The sequence below is a fragment of the Hipposideros armiger genome, unplaced genomic scaffold (assembly GCF_001890085.2).
Source record: "Hipposideros armiger isolate ML-2016 unplaced genomic scaffold, ASM189008v1 scaffold_222, whole genome shotgun sequence".
In the NCBI taxonomy this organism is placed as follows: domain Eukaryota; kingdom Metazoa; phylum Chordata; class Mammalia; order Chiroptera; family Hipposideridae; genus Hipposideros; species Hipposideros armiger.
Window position 1 is genome coordinate 1,055,621 of NW_017731572.1, and position 19,854 is coordinate 1,075,474.

Below are 19,854 nucleotides of genomic sequence, written 5' to 3' on the forward strand. Positions count from 1 at the left end.
CCTCCTCCTCCTCCTCCTCCTCCATCTTTGGTTCCTAAATAGTCTTTACTCTGTAGGCAATGGACTTGGAGCCCCCTGGGGGGGAAATGCCCAGTCTGATAGGGGCTGGGCTCCCTCTCATCCAGCGATCTCCTACCTGCCGCAACCCTGAGGGCCTGGGCCATGCGGCCACCCTCCCTCAAGTCTGCAGCTATTTGTTTTTCTTGACCTCTTGCTCTTGTCCTCTCTGCACCGTGTTCCATTGGTCCCTCTGTTTTGCTAACTCACCAAGGTAATTGTGAATTCTAACCCTGTCCACAGCTCTTTGGCTTTTCCTCTCCCCCGTACCTCATTTTCATGACAGCCAGAACCTATTCTAAATCCTACTGCTTCCTGGGCATGGTGGGTAATTAGTGGCCCAGCTCAGTGACTCTCCCTTCTCTCCCGGCCATATGGTGAAATCAGGCTCCATCTGCCCCCCACCCCACTCGGGCTGCCTCCATGGTGGGAGGGGCAGGAGGGTTCCACTCTGGCCAAGCTGACCCAGCCATTGCAGCTCCCAGGCGCTGGGGCGGGGGAGGACGCTTCCGGTACAGCCGGCCTGGCCAGGGCAAGGGCAGCTCCTCTGGCTTCTGGAGGGCTCTGTATCTGGGCACACTCCTTCTTAAGGCAATCTGGGCTGGGAAAAGCTATTCACCCCCACCACACCCAGGATCAAAAGACAGGGGCTTGGGACTCACTTTCTAAATGGGATTAAATTGTGACGTGGGAATGAACCCTTCCTCTCATGACAAGCCTGGCACTGGGAATGGAATGATGTCTTGGCCCAACTGGGGACCTGATCCTGAGGGTCACAGAATCCCAAGAGAAAGATAAATTGGTGTAGCCACTAGGAGAGTGTGCTCGGGATCGGGCAGCCTGGGTCAGAGCCACACCCTACCACTGACAAGCGTGTACCGGGTAGGGGCTGTCCCACTGTGCCATGCCCCTCCAGCCCCGTCTGCTGGGCTAGCGAGAGGACTCACAGAAGAAAGCTTGGAGCACAGCCGACCCTCAACAAATGCCCGCTACAGTTCCTAATATAGTCTCAGAAAGGGAGAACTTTACAAGTAGCTATGCCAGCCCCCCGCAAGCTGAAAATGCCCAGTGACTCCTCCCGCCCTGCGTGAATGCATCTTGCTCAGTTCACAGCAAGGTGGTCTGTCCTGAAGCTGAGGGTTCACATCAGAAGAACATCTGCCCTCAGGCTGAGCAAACATCGGTCTCCTCTGGTATCCTCCCTGGGGTCCCAAATCCACACACCAGGCAACCAGGAGCAGACACAGACCCACAGCCAAAGGACAGACTTCATGTAGCTGCAGGGGGCTCCCGTGCCCTGTCTGCACCATGGGTCAGCTTGACTTCAGGGCTGGGGCTCTGTGGTCAGACTGCCGGCATTCAGAGCCCAGACAAACCCCCTCCTAGTGGTGTATTTTAAACGGGATTCTGAAGCCCCTAAGCCTCAGGTTCCACATCTACAAAGTGGGCATGATAATAGGGACTGCCTCTAGGGTTGCTACAAGATTCAAATAAGTCAGTGCATGGAAATTACTTTAACAAGTATTGTCAGTTGTTACTATCATTTAAAGAACAAGGCTCTCAGACTTCCCAGCAGCCGTGTCACCCTCCTGGCACGCACAGGGCACAAGTGTCTACAACAGGACACAGTAGTACAGGTGTCAGCATACTAGCCAAGAGAAAAGCAAGCACGTCACCTCCCTGGAACCAGATTCCAGGTTCTTTTCATGCAGCCTGAAAACCGCTGTTTCCAGAGGTACCGACTGATTTGCTTGGTTTGTTCTCACAAAACAGAGAGTCACATACCCCCACGATTCTCTTACATGACCTGCTGTTCCTCGTATGGGACATATTGGGTCTTCTGATACAAACACAGGACTTTTAATGCACCATTCATGTGTGCCAGGCCCTAAGCCAAGCTCCGGGGAGGGAGAGGTGGGCTGGGCTGACGCCAGACGTGCCTTGGGGAAACCGGGTAGCAAAGAGGTTTATTAACTGATTTACTCCTCACTACAGCACAGGGGAGATATCATTATTCCAACTTACAGACCAGGAAACTGAGGCACAGAGAGGTTAAATAATTTGGTCAAGGCCCCCAGGGTAGGAAGATACAAGGGGCTAACCCAGCCAGGGAATGGGAGAAAGTGAGACCTGAGCTGAGGCCTGGGAGGTAGCAAGGAACAGGAGAGACTGCTAGAGTGGAAAGAAAATATTCCAGAAGCCTGAAAAGCAAGAGAGAATGTGCCTTCAAGAACTGAGTGGAGGGGCCGGCCGAGTGGCTCAGTTGGTTAAGAGCTCACTCAAGGGTTTGAGCTCTGAGCAACCGCGGTTCGAGTCCGGCCCGAGCTGAGCTGCCGCTGAGCTGCCAACAGGTAACAGGATGGCTCAGCTAAAACAAACAAACAAACAAACAAAAAAACAAAAAGAACTGAGTGGGCTCAGGTGGCCAGAGTTTTGGCTTCAGTGCAGGAAGAGATGGGAGTTTCCTTCCGGCCACGGACCAAGGGGTGCCTGCTCCTCAAACCCCCAAAGCTGTGTGAAGGAAGCCCCAAAGGAGAGAACGGAAGCCAGTAGACCGTGGGCTGAAGAGTGGGCGGGAGGAAAGGAAGTAAGGCAGCAGGTGTAGACAACTGTTGTGCAAAGTTCAGCTGTCAGGGAGAGAAGAAGGGGGGTGGGCGGGTGTGAAACGGAGGGAGGCCTGCCCCTCTGTGTTGAAGTGGGGGAGCAGAGCACACTCACATGCTAAGGGAACAGAGCCTGCAGAGAAGGAAGGGACGGGGTTCAGATCAAGGAGGCGAGGTGTCTGAGGACTGGAAGTGAACGGGATCTGAGATACAAGAGGAAGATGAGCTTTGAACAGCAGAACGGGGCTTGTTCAACGTGACCTTGGCGTCTCTACACCCATGGAGACACTGTGAACCCTGAGTCCATCATCATCCAGGGGGTGCTGGCCAGCCCTCCTAGTGATATGTCACTTATAAATGTAATAAGCACGCTTTCTACAACATCACCCGTGTGATGGATAAAGCCACCGAGAAGGTCAAGGCTGAGGACCCTGGTCTCCACTGTGATATGGTTAACTCATCAGCCCTCATTAGGCCCCATTCCACCAGCTGTAAAATCAGGACTCAGCAACACCCTGGCAAGAGGCACAGGAAATGGGTCCTGACACTTAAGGACTCACGGCTCCTGTGTTGGCCATTGGCTCTCCCACAGTATCCTGGCAATGGATGGGTCCCTATTCACGTGTCACATGTAGGTAACTGTCACCTGGAAGGTGTCTGTGGCTTTCAGAGAAAGGTTAACAATAGGAATTGACAAACAAGAACCCATGGCCAAATCCTGCCCACCGACTATTCTTGTAAATAATGTTTTATGGGAACGCAGCTGTGCCCATTCATTTACGTATTACTGTGGCTGCTTTCGCACTTCAGTGGCACAGATGAGTAGCTGCAATGCAGAGCTTATGGCCACAGAGCGTGAAACATGTACAATCTGGCCCTTTTCTGAAAAAGTGTGCCAACCCCTGTTGAAGAGCCCGGGACTGAGATGTCTGTCACCTTGTCCAAGCCGAGCTGGGATTGGACCTTGGTTTGTCTGATTCTGACACCCACAGGCTATCACTGTACCACTTTGCCCTTTGTGGGCATATCTCCTTGTGAAGGAGGAAGTCAGAGAAAGTTCTCTTATTAACCCAAGTTAATATTAGAAATGTTAACTGGTTACTCTGCTTCTCAACAGAGCCTGTTTCCACAACTTGGCAACCAGGGTCATCTTATTAAAACAGAAATCAGCTCATCATAGTTTAAAAAAATCCACATTCCTTGCTGTGGTCTCCAAGACCCTGCACGACTGGCCCGTGTCTCTCCCTCTGTTCTCATCAGGCACTGCCCACTCCTTCATTCACCACTTGACACCTGTGTCTCCCTACTATTCCTTGAACATGCCAGGTTTGCCCCTGCCTCAGGGCCTTTGCATTTGCTGTTCCCTCTGCCTGGAACGTTCTTCCTCCAGATGTCCCCATGGTTGACCTCCTCCTCATTAGTCAGGTGCCAGCTCAAATACCACCTGTTAGGACCACACTGTCAAAAATGACTCCTTCTCCCCAGCGTTGCGCTAACACATCTCCTGCCTGATTGTGTCCTGAGCACCTAGCATTCTCTGAAGGTATTTCCTTGTTTACTTGGATGTCTCCTCCAACACAGTGGAAGCTCCATTAAGAAAGAGGGTTTGATTTTGTTCAGGACTGAAACTTAAACTCAAGTAGACACTCACTAACAATGAAATCAGTTCTGTTTAATGTAAATATGACGTGAATCACAGATATGAGCCATATGTATAATTGTAAATTTTTTAGTAGTCATGTTAAAAAATAAAAACAGGTGAAATTAATTTTAGTAATAGACTCTACTTAACCCAATATATCCAAAATATTATCATTTCAACATGTAATCAATATAAAAAATTATGGAGCTATTTTACATTCTTTTTTTCATACCAAATCTGAAATCTTACAAGGCTCTGAAAGCATTCAACAGCCACAGGTGGCCTACTGACCAACATATGAGATGGTGTGTACTTAAAACAGTGTTTCCCTGCTCTGAACTGTTTACATTAAAACTCATTTAGGGGGCCAGCCAAGGGGCGTGGTGGTTAAGAGCTGGCTTGGGACGCCAGACGGCCCTGGTTCAGATCCCACATATGAGGGCCACTCACACTGCCCTCTACAGCTAAGATGCTGAACAACAGCTCAACCTGGAGCTGGGCTGCCGTGAGTCACCGGCGAAGGCATAGGCTGCAGCCCCTGCTGCAGTGGGTTGCCATGGGCTACCGTGTGTGGCCAACAGCCAGCGTGAGCGTCCAGCAGCCAGCAACTGATCTGCCTCGCTCGGGAAGAGCGCAATGATGGTGCCAACTTGGGCCAGTGAAGCAACGTCCTCCACAATTAGACTGAAGAACAAAAAAAAACGACAGCAACTTGTCTGTTCCTCTCCCCGCAATTCCCCAGTGCTGTTCCCGTCCCCCAATTCGCCGATTGAAATAAATAAATAAATAAATAAATAAATAAATAAATAAATAAAACTCATTTAGGGCCAGTTGAGTGGCACATTGGTTAAGAGTTGGCCTGGGACGCCAGCTCTGAGCAGCAGGGCCCAGGTTCAGATCCCACATGAGGGCCAGTTATACTGCGCCCTCTACAGCTAAGATGGTGAACAACAGCTCGATGTGGAGCTGGGCTGCCATGAGTCACCATCGATGGTGTAGGCTGCAGTGGAGCTGCAGTGGGCTGCGATAAGCTACCTACCATGAGTGGCTGGCAGCCAGCGTGAGCGGCCGTCCAGTGGCTGGCAACTGCTTTACCTCAGCTGGGAAGAGCACAATACCAACATGGGCCAGTGAAGCAACGTCCTCCACAACTAGACTGAAGAATGAAAGGACAGCAACTTTTCTGTTCCCCTTCCCTGATTCCCCAATGCTTTTCCCTCCCCCAGTTCCCCAATAAAATCTTTAAAAAACAAAAACTGATTTAATCCTCACAACAGTCCTAGAAGGGGGATACCATCACTGACTCCAATTTACAGATGGGGAAATCGAGGTAGAGTCTGAATTAACACCAGAGAGTCTGGCTCAATATTCCATGCCTTTCACCACCACCTAAATTGCCTTTCATTCTTGGTTGAAGGCATGGATGAATCAGTGAAGAAATTTCATAAAAAGGATCCAGTATCATGCAGAGCCAGGTGAAAACAAGAATAAAATTGGGAATGGCTTAGAAATAGACCATGAAACATTCTCATTGTCCAGAAATCACTCCACTGAAATGTCTCCAAACCCAGAAAGAAAGGGAAATATGAGAACAACCAAAACCGCTGTAAAAGAATGGGTAAAATGCAGGTCCTTCCATCGAGAAAGGTGGTCAGGATCTGTGGACTCTAACTTACCACACAAGCTTAATAAGCTTGGTTGTCTGCTTGCTCAGCCTAGACTAGAGTAGAGCCTTAGTGAGTAAGAAAGGGGAATGGCTATGTTGAGGAGTGCGCTAACTGCCTGAACCCAAGGGAGGAAACAATAATAGCAAACCATAAGAAGCTGACCCTGGAACCCACAGGCCTCTGCAATGTGGAGGGGCCTCACACCCACACACACTGAAGCCCTTGAAAGCATCCCTCTCACAGAATGTTTCTTCCAGGCTTTATTTACAACCCTTGTGATTTCCACAGGCTGCTCACACCTTTTCCCACACCCCACTGTCCACCCTTTTCAGCCCGTTGAAGTCCTGGGCATCCTTCAAGGCCCCCTCAAGCATCCTGGCCTCCACGGAATCTCGGTTTCCCACTTCCTCCTTCGCCCCTGCATCCTGCATGGCCCTTGTGGGGCTGTCCACGTGCTTGTCAACACTTCATCAGTGGGCGGGGGACAGCAGGGCTCCATTCATGGACCCTGCAGGACCCAACACAGCATCGGGCACATGATAAGCTCATTGGGAAGATAGAGTGATATGTAGTGGATTTAGCCTAATTACCCTATCTTTTAAAAACAGTGAGACAAATAGATCAGTTTCAGATGCTCTGAAGGGCAAACGCTTCCATGTCTAAAGCTCGGGTCAAGTGTAATGGCAGCCTCTTTGCAAAGCTGAGATGAATGATATCTTGCCATCTACGCTTATCATGAAGTGAAATATAAAAACCAGTAATAGAAGAAAGGCTCAACAGCACAGTCCCTGAAGCCCAGGCTGGGGTTGGAAATCCTCTTTCTACCAGTGACTATGGGTATGATCTTGGGGCAAGGTCTCCAATCTCCTTGTCCTCAATTTCCTCATCTGTAAAATACGGGTAACTATGATACTACCTCATACAGTTGTGCTGACTGAATGATATAATACAGGTAAAGCTCATATAGTGGTGCCTGGTTACTTCATATTAACTATATTATAAGCACCAATTAATGTTATTCCTTTTATCAAGGGTTAGTGATACCTTTTCTTTTCCACCGGCCTTGACTCAGTAAACTTTCTGGGGTTTTGTCCCCTCTAAGAAGGCAGTAGTCAAAGAGTGGCTGCCTCACATGGCTGCTGCGGTCAGCCGCTGGTTCGCCCTAGGTCATCCCCGGGCAGAGACCTGCAGGACAATGGCTGCAACAACAAGGGCATGGTGTTGAGCAAGTGTGTGGGGGGTAACCCAACATCTAGGCAAAGACTAAGGAGACCCCACTTGGGAAAGGCCAATGCCAGCCTGCTAGGAGACTGTCCAAACAACAGGTATAAATTTCTGCCAATAGAAAACTCGGAAGTGACAGGGGATGGCCAAGAAAGTGGTAGCAGTAATGAAAAGACAGGACCACTGTAGGCTAAGTTAATGCGTGTTTTCATAGAAGAGCTGAGAGCCAGTCACTGCTGAAGAGACTGGTGAGAGGTGAGAGGTGGATTAATACAATTAGGGAAAGAGTGAAAAGGAATGTAGACAGAGGGAAGCAGTGGGAGATAACAGGAAGAAGAAAAAGGAGGAAAGGATACGTAGAGAAAGATGGGGAAGATGCAGCGGATAACAGAGATGATGCTCATGATGATGACAAAAATGCATATGGCTACTGAGCGTGAACTCTGAGCCAAGCCAGTGTCACCCTTAAAATACAGTAATACCTTGGTTTGCAAGCATAATTCATTCCAGAAACAAACTATTCATATTGCAAGACATCTTTCGTTTACCACGTTAAAATGTATTAGAAATTTTTGCTCATCTTGCAAACCACGTTACTTGCAATCCAAGGTTTTACTGTACACGGATTATTTCACTCAATTTTTTCAATGGCCATTTGAGGAGGGTGCTAGTTATTCCCACTTTATGGGCATGGAATTGAGCTGATATAGGGGATCCGGGACTCACACCCAGGTCTGTCTAGCTGCACAGACCACATTTTCAACTCCAACGCTGAGGCTGGATGCTGAGGCCCGGCCCTATCACCTCTCACCTAGGTGACTCCTTTGTGCCTCAGTTTCCTCACAGGCCAAGTACAGGTTGGGTCAGCTGATCTCACCATCGCCTTAGAGCTCCAAAGTCTTGTGAGGCTATCAATCTCAGGCCCCTCTAGAACAAGACAATCCTGTTCCTCTGGAGATGATTTAGAAAAGAAAAGTCCCTTTTCCCATGAAAGGCTGAGGTTGACCGGAAGTTTCCCAGAGTTCAGCTGTATGGCCCAGGTCATCTGGCTTCACCTGCAGCCCTAAACCTGCGCCTGGGGACAGGGAATCTGAGCTGCCTGGGCTTCCAAGACCTCTGAAAAGGAGTCTGTTTTTGAAAGAGTAGGCAGAATAGGCAGGGCCTCCTGAGTTACGACTTCTCTGAGCCCAGCCAGGGAAGGGAGTGATGTTCCCAGTCTCTGGCCACACTGAGCCATGGAGTTATGGGTCAGTCCCAGACAGGAGGAAAGACACCCTGGGGTTTGGTGAGAAGCCCGGGCACTGGAAACCACGGCCTCCAGCTCAGTTCACCACCAGATGACCAGCCCACTGGGCTGTCAAAGTGACTGACTCCACGCTAATTTTACAAAGAGGGCCACAGAAGGGGCTTTGATGGGAGCTCTTCCGCACGCAGCTATGACCAATACTACGTATGTATTGGTTCCTACCTCCATCCAAGCAAAGGACAGTGTCTTCATTCATTCATTCCCTGAATATAGTCATTGAGCAACTGTGAGGGTCCTCCAGGCGATGTCCTTGGGTCTAGGATATCACAGTGGATAAAAAGATAAAACCCTTGCCTCCATGGAGCTTCCATTCTGATAGGGACAAAGACGATAAACTGGCAAGCCAGCAAATATACGACGTTAGATGGTGTAAGTACTCTGAAAAAAATAAAGCAGGGGACGGATGGCAGCAAGTTAGGAGGTTAAGAAAGGCGGTGCTGTGTGAGCATCAAATTTCGCAGCACGAACACCTGGTTCTGGAAAGTTTCGGGCCGCCAAACAGGGGGGGAAATACCCCGAGGCAAGAACATGCATGGCATGCAGAGGGAAAGGGTGTCTGGGTTCCAGTGACAGAAGCAGAAGGCAACAGGCTGCGGTGAGGGGCGCACCAAGGGCTAGCTGTGCATGGCTGTGACAAAGCACCCCTGTGTCAGCTGTCCAGCCTTCATTCTTGGTCTCCACAAATCTTAGAGTCACGTCTCTTGGCTCTCTCAGTCTGCCATTAAAGTGTACAGCTTTGACAAGAGGCAGGATGACTGATTGCTCATTTATACAACTCACAGTGGTGTGTAGCTAGGGCATAAATATTTATTTCCTCCAGCTGATGCCACCCTTGATAACGGGAAGTTGGATAGCAAAACTTTGGAATCCCAACAAATGATGTCATTGCTACTGCAAGGGACAGGTACCCCACTCTCCCCCAGCTGTGAGTCAGTGAGTCAGGCCAGGTGAACATGCGAGGTCTCCACTCTTCTCTTCCATGAACACCAAGCAAGCCCACAGCAAGCCTCTGAGATCCTGGGCTCAGGGGGACTGCAAGTCCAGATGTGGTACATTTCCTGATGCCTGGCTCCGCTTGGCCCTCTGATGAATTCTGATATTTCTACTTGTGCCTGCTGTTGCCCAGGTGCTGTTTCCATAGCTGCAGACTGACCCGCTCCCTGAGATGAACGTAAGTCCTCTTTTCCCTTCTGCCCGCCCTGGAGAGGACGTGACACTGCAGCCCATTCACCTGAACCAGCCAGGCTCCATCTTGTGGGTCTTGATGTGAAGCCAAGCTCCACAGTCCCTGAGATGTTTTCCTTATCTGACAGCGTCCCTCGCAGTTCTGGTTCTCAAAGTTTGCTGAACAATGGAACCATGAGGGAAGGTTTTGAAAAATACCAATGCCCAGGTTGTACCCCAGGCCAATTAAATCAGAATCTCTGGGGTGAGGGTCAGGCATTAGCATTCTCAGAAATGCCTATATGATTCCAGTGCGTGGCCAGGGCCGAGGATCGCTATGTTAAAAGGATCTTCTTCAATTTTAAGGTGAATACAAATTGTCTAAAGATCTTGTTAAAATGCAGATTCTGATTCAGTAGGTCTGGGAAAGAGCCCAAGATGCTGAATGTCTAACAATCTCCAATGGAATGCAGCCCCTGCTGGCCCAGGGGCTACACTTTGAGTAGTGAGGGTCTAGAGGCAGCCATATTTGAGGGATAAGGGATGGAAGTGGACTTCGTTAATTTTCTACATCCGAAGTAACTCTCCATGATGAAGCTCCCTTGAAAGTTGGAAAGGTACTTCTGGATAGTTAGGATAAAAGACTCTTCTAGAAGGAAAGAGAAATTTTCTGCAGTGTGGGAACAGGAGGAACTCCTATACCTAAGAAATGTTACAGGATCCACTCTCTATCATAAATAAAATGTCTAACAGGGTGCCCAGCACATAGTAGGCACTCCATAAATGGTACTTGTGCTACTTATGGCATCATTGTTTTTATTAGTATTAAGGCAGGACTCTCACACCCACTTCCTAAACCAAACAAGCCTGTGCTTTCAATGTCCAAGACCACAACAGCGCTCTACAAAGCCCTACAAAGCACTTCCATTTTCAGAGGCGGTGCCACAGGCAGGGGCCAAGTGCAGGCAAGCCTGGGCCCAGGGGCTTTCATTTCAGACACAACCGCACGGTCCCTGCCTGGTCAGAGGGCATATTGCCTTTGTTTTTCTCCTATTTGATTCCTTTGCCATGAGTGGTGGATATGCTTTCATAACCCAGTCATGGCTAACCTTGAGGGCTTGCTACATGTGAGGACATGTTTGAAGGCTCTAATTGGTTTAACTCATTACATCCTTAAAACAACTCTAGGCAGTAGGTCCTATTAACTTCAAGGGCAGACAAGGAAACTCAGAAAGGCAAAGAAACTTGCCCGAGGTCACACACGTAGCAACGGTCAGGGCCAGAAAATAAACGGAGGAGCTGCATTTCGGAGCCCGTGCTTTTCCACTGCTCTCGAACATTATTTGCTGAGTGATTTCATTAGAATGCAGGTTCTCATTCAGCAGGTGAGATGACCCTGAGAGGCTGCATGTCTCACAAATTCCCATATGATGAGGATGAGGCAGGTCTGTGAACAACATTTTGAGAAGCAAAACTACTCATCTGCCTCCTGGTGTTTTTGGGTACCTTCCTTAAGTTCCCCCTAAAAGACTCTTGCCACCATACCCCTTCAATCAGTGGTTTCTTGATTTGATGAATGGCAAAATCACAGCCAGTCCCCACTTTGGACTCTTAGGCAAACTTCTGTTTAAATTCTGCTCAAATTGCAGTATTTTGTGGCAAAGGATGTTGGCTATTTGGAAAAGCAGTTGTGTCCATCACAAGTTGTAACTGTTGAGGGCTGTTATGAAATTGCTCTTAAATGTAAGTGCTTTCCGGCCCAGGCAAACAACTCCCACCTCTAAAAGCAAAGGGAAGAGTTCCAATCTGAGAAATACAGGGAGGGATTTCTCCAAACATAGGAGAGAATCATATAGCGATGAGCTCCCTTTCTTTCTCAGATCGCTAGAGGAGATGTACAATATATAGAAACCAGAAGACATGACAAACCTTCCTGCCCAGTGAAAGGCATTAAGGGCCAGACAAGACTTGACTTAATCAGTCTGGACTCAGTGGCTGGAAACTAGCTGGTCTGTGAATGAGACAGAGAAAACAAGAGCAGAGAGGGGTGAAGGTAAACTCCCAGGGGTGCTTTGGACACCAGAGTGACTGGAAGTCCCGGAACTGCAGGCTCTGAAGGAGCCTGACTTCCAGCCATGAATCTTCGGGGAGACAAAAATGCCCTACTCCAAGGTGGTCTAAAACACCAAGGTTGGAGTTAACAGGGGTCAGCGATCATAAGGATTAGTTCGAATGGCGCCTTCGTGCGATTCCCACAGTCCAGTGATTCTCAAACTTGGCTCCATATTAGAATCACCTGGGAAGCTTTAAACACACCCCACCATGCTCAGGCCACACCCCCACATCAATGAAATCACAATCTCTGGGTTTGGGGCCCAAGTACCCTTAATTTTTAAAGCTCCCCAGGTGATTCCAATGTGCAGCCAAATTTGACAGCAACTGGCATAGTCTTCCGTGTCCTCACTCATAAAAGGAAAGAATCCATCTGGACCAGTGGTTCTTCACCCTGTCCACACATTAAAATCACCCTGGGGAGATTTTTTAAAAATACTAATGCATCCCTAGAAATTCTGGTTCATTTGTGGGGCCCTGGCACCAGCATTTTTAACAGCTCACCAGGTGATTCTAATGTACAGATGTTTTTGTCAAGACTCCTATTGCTTACATTCTAAGCGTTTATGATAGTAAGGCTAAAAATGCCTCTTAAACTTTTTGCAAAGGTGAATCTCTCATCTTTACCTTTAAATCAGGGATCTCTAACTTTGGAACGGTCTATGAGTCCTCTTAAATCCTATACAAAATGTTGGATGAATACGTAGATTCATATAAATGTATATTTTCTAAGGAGAATGTCCTTAACTTTTATCAAATTCTCAAAAGATTTAACTCTGTTATCTTAAAGGCAAGTTTATAATTTCTGATTTAATACATTTAAGAAAATTCAAAAAAGAATGGAAAATAATTTTGATCTCAGCAGCATAGTCACTGTAATTTTGAATTTACAAAACACCTACTGCCACCTAGCGGTTGCATATCCTTATTGCAGGTTTAGTTCAGACCATATAGCCCATCTTTTGAAAAGGGTGAGGGATGTGAAGATTTCAGGTCCAAGGATCAAAACAGAAGCTGTGTTGGAGACTGGGATCAGTATTAGGCTGTCTCATAATGCTCACGATGAGACACAACATCCCCATCTGTCCTTGTAAGGAGACTGTCCACTCAGATACTTTGGATTCATGTCCCCCACTGGGTTAGGGTATTAGGGTTTTCTAGTCCTGCTTGTTGTTACCTTTATGCCTCAGTTTAAATCCTGGTTTTCTCTCTTACAACCTTGTGTCCTTTTGGGAACACTACTGAACCTTTCAGTTCCTCATATGAAACAAGGAAAATACAAGTGCTTTTAAGACTGCTGTGAAAAGAAAATACATGTAAAATGCTTGCCCTTAACACTTGACACAGAGCAAGATCCCAATAAATGTGAGGTTATATTAATGTCATTACTGATGTCTTATTACTCTTAACATCTTAGTGACCTTGTCCGAGTCACTCATTTCCTTGAGTCTCATTTATCGTTCCATACAACAAGGACAATAAGCCATGCTCTGTTTCCTCCCTAGGGTTCTAGTGATGACCAATTAAGAGTAGAAGGCATGTTGCTATTACATGGCAACTTGTCATCTATCCAGGGACTTTCCAGAGCACAGGCAAGGGTCACTCTACAATACATACATAATTCCTACCCTCAGAAAGTGCCTTCTGAGATTCAAATAGTTGAGCGGTCTCTGCAACGGACTGTAGCAATTTCTTACCACATATCTAGCATCCTAGGCAGCCTTAACCTTCCCCCCACCTGGCAACTGGATGATGGTACTCCGCCATGGCTGCCACAAGCTTCCTTTCAAGTAAGAGAATTCCACCAGCCACTCAGTAAATCACAGATGCCCTAAATCGACAGCCATCCTCCAGCCCAGACACTCAATGGTGCAGTATCTCCCATGCTGACCACTCCCCAGGGGGACAGTCCCCAGACTCTTTCACAAGCCTGCCTGCCCATTAGAGAGTCTCTCACAGCACAGGCTCTACGACCAGCCCCATCGGAGCAGCAACATCACCGAAACCTCTCACCAGCCTTAGCAGAAATTCAAGGCAATCAGCTCACACTTACCTGGAGTCGGCTTGGCCGTCCGCACAGGGGTGTAGTGGTTTTTGGAGGACGATCTAACCGGCGTGTTCTCTTTGGGGGAGGTATCGATAGCCGAGATCGTTTCTCTTTCACAGTGTGCTATGGGGATTGGTCCCTGTTGTCTCAAGATGTCAGCCAGCGCCCTAAACGAGGAGGAGATGACACAGTGAGATTTCACCAAGCAGGTGTGTGTAGGTCCCAAAGCTCCTTTGATGCGCGGAGCTAGGGGAGGAGATGGAGCCGCAGCCTTCAGCTCTCAGTAGTCACAGTGTCACCTGGGGCTGGTCTCAGTGGGCACGCAGGGTAGAGGTTGCCATGCTTGGGGGTACAGGCACTTAAAGGCAGTGATTATGGTTTCTTTCTTTAATTCATTTTACATTAAGGAACTCTGGGCCCTTTCGAAAGATTGGCTTCCCCCAATAACCCCATCCCCCATTCCAGGCAGATACCTGTAACAGCTGGGCAGCCGAATGCTACTGCAGTGAACGGCTGACACCGTCGGCCTCAAATTCAGCAGCACATTACTAATATCAGGGGGACCGACTTCCCCATCGGAAAACACACACAGCATGTACTCTATACTGGTGACCCAAAATAAGTATAGCACACGGCTCCTGCCGTCAAAGCAAGGAGTGATTTAGCTGCAAAGACAGGATGTACAGATAAAAAGAGAAAGAACAGAACACATGCATGGTACAGACAGAGAACACAACTGAAGCTTAGAGGAGAGAGCAATTACCAACAGAGAAGAAAACAGGAAGAAGGAGAGATGCTCAGACACGCTGCTGTCCCTGGAGAGGCCCACCCCTCGGCAAGGACCCAGTGACCTCAAGGGAGCAGCTTTTATTCACTCAACACCTAGTCTCAGTAATCAAACGTGCATTTATTGAAGACTCAGTATGCATCAATCCTTGCAAAGACAGAGGTAAATAAGACACAGCACCTGCTATTGAAGGGCTCAGATTGAGGGGAAATCAACCCCAACCTGGTTTCAAACAGGACGCCCTCTGTGGGCATGACACATGAGGTAAGCAGTGTTGATGAAAAACAGAGACATGCAGGAATACTCTGAAAAGGCAAAGATGAGTGCAGACAAGCCACAAGAGACCACCATCTGGATATTGTCATTTTAGGGCCAGGTTCCCTGGGTCTGAGTGAACCCCTGTTTTCCACAAGCTGGGCAAGGACTCTTCCATCTACTCAGGGTGTCCCTGAGGTGTGGGGCCAGGTATCACACCTCTAGGCCTCTCCCAGCCAGCCCGGCACACCCCAGGGTTCATTCACGCTAGAATTCCAGTTCCTGCACTCTGCCCCCTTGGAAAGTGACAATCCCGGCAGTTTAAAAAACGTGTCTGAGAGTGAATTGTTTCTTTCTATTATGCTGCCTCTGACATGCTGAACCTTTCTGCAAGAAGAGCATCAAGCTGGCAATCTTATCATTCAGTGACATTTATACAGCAATTTCAGTTTTTCTAAATGCTTTCCCCTCACTAGCTTTCTTTTCTCTCAGGCGGTAAAGGAGAGAGCAGACAGATGCCACTACCCCCATTCACTTCGGTGGACCAAGTAAGGAGGGAGAGCATGAAAAGTTTGCTAGTTTGGTAAAGGAAGTTTAGGCAGATTTATGGTCTGGGTCAGAGACCTGAGGTTCAAGGCCTGGGGATGAGAAAAAAGCATTGCCCTGAAGGTAAGAGATTTGGGTTCTAACCCAGCTCTGCCACTGATGAGCTGTGAACCTTTGGACAGATATGTTCATCTCTAAAATTAAAATTTAATCTTCTTGGGCCGGCCGAGTGGCACATTGGTTAAGAGCTGGCTTGGGACGCCAGAGGGCCCCGGTTCGGATCCCACATATGAGGGCCAGTGACACTGCCCTCTACAGCTAAGATGCTGAACAACAGCTCAACCTGGAGCTGGGCTGCCCGTGAGTCGCCGGCGACGGCGTAGGCTGCAGCCCCTGCGGCAGTGGGTTGCCATGGGCTACCGTGTGTAGCCAGCAGCCAGCGTGAGCGGCCAGCAGCCGCAGTGAGCAGAGACTGATCTGCCTCGCCCGGGAAGAGCGCAATGATGGTGCCAACTTGGGCCAGTGAAGCAACGTCCTCCACAACTAGACTGAAGAACAAAACGACAGCAACTTGTCTGTTCCCCTTCCCCCAATTCCCCAGTGCTGTTCCCATTCCCCAATTCCCCAATAAAAAAAAAAATCTAAAAAAAATAATAAATTTAATCTTCCCCCCGTTAGCAAAGCAAGGGTTTATACTAACATGACCCCCTAAGATCCCTTCTAATTTCAAAATGTGATAAGTGTTTTATTTTTTTAACCACACATCCATGCAAGTCGCCTAACTCCTTCATCCCACTGTTTATCAAAGACACTTTCCTAACATGTTTACATGGTAAGAAAATAGTGAGCTAAAATTTAAAACAGAAATATAAACCAATGGAGTAGAATTGAGAGTCCAGAAAGAACTAAACCCAGAAATAAATAGCTCTATGGTCTATTGACTTTCTACAAGGATGGCAAGAGCGTTCAATGGGGAAGGAATAGTTTCTTCAACCAATGATGCTTGGACACTGGATATCTACATGCAAAAGAATGAAGTTGGACCCTAAATTCATACCACATATAAAAATTAACTCAAAATGGATCACAGGCCTAAATATTAGAGCTAAAACTATAAACTCTTAGAAAATATAAAAGCAAATCTTTGTGCCATAGATTTGGCAATAGTTTCTTAGATATACAACACCAAAAACACAAGCAATAAAAGAAAAAAATTAATTGGACTTCATCAAAATTAAAAACTTTTCAGAGGATACCATCAAGAAAATGAAAAATAACCCATATAATGGGGAAAGGCATTTGCATATTTTTATTACGTATTATCGTATTTCCGATAAGAGACTTGTATCCAGACTATATAAAGAACTCTTACAATTCAACAACATAAAACAACCCAATTTAAAAATGGACAAAGGACATAGACATTTTTCCAAAGAAACTATGCATGAAAGTAGCTCAACATCATTAGTCATCAGGAAAATGCAAATGAAAACCACAATGAGATACCCTTTCACACCCACTAGGATGGTTATAACCAAAAAAAGACAGATAATACCAAATGTTGGCAAGGATGTAACAAAATTAGAGTCTTCATACACTCACTGCTGGTGGGAATGTAAAATGGTGCAGGCACTCTGGGAAGTAGTTTAGCAGTTCCTCAAAATGTTAAACACCGAGTTACCACACGGCCCAGCAATTCCACCCCTAGGTATATACCCAAGAGAAATGAAAATGTGTCCACACAAAAGTTATATGTGAAAGTTTATAGCAGCATGATTAATAATAGCCAAAAGGTGGAAACAATCCGTGTCCATCAATGGATGAATAAACAAACTGTGGTGTATTCACACAATGGATTATTATTATTAGTCAGTTTTAAAAAAGCAACAGAGAGCTGATACATAATACAACACGAATGAACCTTAAAAACATCATGCTAAGTAAAGAAGCCAGTTACAAAAAACCACATGTTGCACGATTGATTCTATTTATACAAAATGTCCAGATTAGGCAGACCTAGAGATAGAAAGTAGATTTGTGGTACCAAGGGCTGAGGGAGGGGGAGATGGAGAGTGATTGCTAATGTGCATGGGGTTTCTTTTGGGGAAAGTGAAAATATTCTAAAATCAGATAGCAATTTACAGACAACTCTGTAAATGTACAAAAATCACTGAATTGTACAGTTTAAGATTTAAGGATAAATTTCACAGTGTAAGTAAATTACACCTCAATAAAGCTGCTATTACAAAAGAAAAGATTTACATTATTTTTCTTTCTTTTTCTTGCCTCCCAAGTTCTTATAAAGACTCCGACCTGTCTGGTGCCCATGAAGGAGTATGGATTCTTGTGGGGAAGTCCACCGCTTTCCATAGGCGAAGCCTGAATCTACATCAGTTGTTTTCCATAGTGATTCTGTCCCCCAGCGGACATTTGGCAATGTCCAAAGACATTTTTGGCAGTCACAATTGGAGAGTGAAGTGCCACTGGCATCCGGTGGGTAGAGGCCAGGGGTACTGCTCAACTTCCTATAATACACAGAACAGCCCCCCACAACAACGAATTATACAGCTCCGAATGCCAACAGTGACAGGGCTGAGAAACCCTGATCTACACAGCACCAGATGAAGTGGGTCTTTGATTAAGGCTCAATGCAATCTATTCCACTGGGCAGCCCATATCAAGATTGGACACTTGGGTAGGCTCTGGGACACAGTGGAGCTGGGGACACTGAAATGTACGTCCCAAAGGAGGGAACCTTATCTGTTGGGGCCATCAGTGTATCCTCAGGTCTTGGCACACTGCCCAGCTATGTTACATAAACAGAGAAAGAAAGAAGATGGTCCCTGTCCCAGCCTTCACAGGGCATTCAGCCCAGCATCAGTTTTGTCCACAACCACAGAGTAAACGGCAATTTCAGATTCACTCCGGGGTTCACTGGCCAAGGAGGATGCAGCAGGGATTTTCAAACTGACTTCACCTCTCCCAGGATGGGGAGACTCTTGGTGCCATCTCCTGAGAAGCCCTGCAGGACACAGGCTCTGATGACTGAGGAGTGAAGACCATCAGGCTCGGTGGATATCAGGCGTGCTTGGATGTGGCTTGCTGCTGGAGAGTGAATTTTAACTGGGTTGCAGCCAGGCTGTCTCCACCTGGAGATAATAACAGGCAGTGTACCCTCTTCTTCAGGATACAACTCCCAATTGGCTGGGCTGAGCTGGGCAGCACAACCCCAGAGGAGGGACGTGCTAGGGAAGGTGGACCTGAAGTGACAGGCTATCTGGATACAGCAGGGACCCTGCCCTGCGTGGTCCCAATGAGAAGCATGGTAGCCAGGGCAGGCACCCCGGCCCCGCGGGCTTCCCCGACTCCTGAACACCACTGTCCAAGATCCATCCTTCTCCAGTGCCCTCTGGCAACTAGAAAGGTGGCCCTAATTCCCAGACACTATGTCCTTAGGAACGATCCCCTCTGCCAGCTAGCTCCCCCTCCCCCTCCCTCAGCTAAGCGCAGGGACCTCCCTCCCTGCTCCCATTCCTCTCCATCTTCCATCCCCTTCTCTCCAGGGTGCTTGATAAATATTATTCTAATTCTGAAATGTACGATGCCAGTCTCACCTAATTAATTTGGATACGCCGGAGGAAATGGGTTAAGGCCTGAGCTACTTTCTATCCGCAGGAAAGAAAATTGGTCACTGAGGAACAGGGAAGTGAATTCTGTAAAACAGCAGGTGGCAGCTTCCATATCTGAGAGAGGGACACAGGCTTCGAAGGAGAGAGAGGGATAGACAGACAGGCAGTGGCAAACAGAAGCAGGGAGAGACAGAAGGGCAGAGGTAGAGATAGAGAGGGAAAGGAAACAGGTGGACAGAGAAGGACAGAAATGGAGCCAAACAGATGGAAAGATAGTGAGCAAGTCCGAGACTCAGAGGCAGAGAGAGGCAGAGGGAGAAATTCAAGGATGGGGGAGTGAGAGAAAGAGACAGAGAAGGAGACAGAGAGTGAAGTGGAAACAGAATCAGAGGGACAGGGGCAAGCAGGTAAAAGGAGCAGGAGAGAAAATAAGAAACAGAAATTCGGAGAAAGAAAGTTGACCCAGAAAGCAAGAGACACTCAGAGAGAAAGAGAATCAGACAGAGAGAGATGGAGATGGGCAAGTGAGGAGTGAGGACAGGTTCCCGGGCAAGTGATGCCCCCACGGGCCCTCCCATGCTACAGGTGTGTCTATTTTAAGAACTTGAAGAATCATGCTCATTGTCACTCATTCCACTCTCCCCCTCCCCCAGTGCCACTTCTACTGCAATATCTGGATATACCAAACAAAAGAATGCTTTTTGCTTGAATTATCTGGATAATTGCCCTTCTTCGCGCTCCCTTTGGCCCATGAATTCCTTGGCCTTTGTGGAAGGTGGCAGGCAGGGGAGAGTAAATTAACTGGGCAGCAAATC

The 19,854-nt window shown here is 47.6% G+C and overlaps 1 protein-coding gene across 1 annotated transcript in view; it reads right to left on the reverse strand.

Annotated features, from left to right (window-relative positions):
• The window catches only part of SHISA6 (shisa family member 6), a gene marked incomplete at its 5' end in the record, with an annotated part of 321,649 nt that overhangs the window by 283,934 nt on the left and 17,861 nt on the right, over positions 1–19,854 (reverse strand). Inside the window, one exon of the mRNA XM_019654415.1 lies at positions 13,829–13,989. Within this exon, the coding sequence (XP_019509960.1) occupies positions 13,829–13,989 (161 nt within the window). The remainder of the gene's footprint in view (positions 1–13,828; positions 13,990–19,854) is intronic.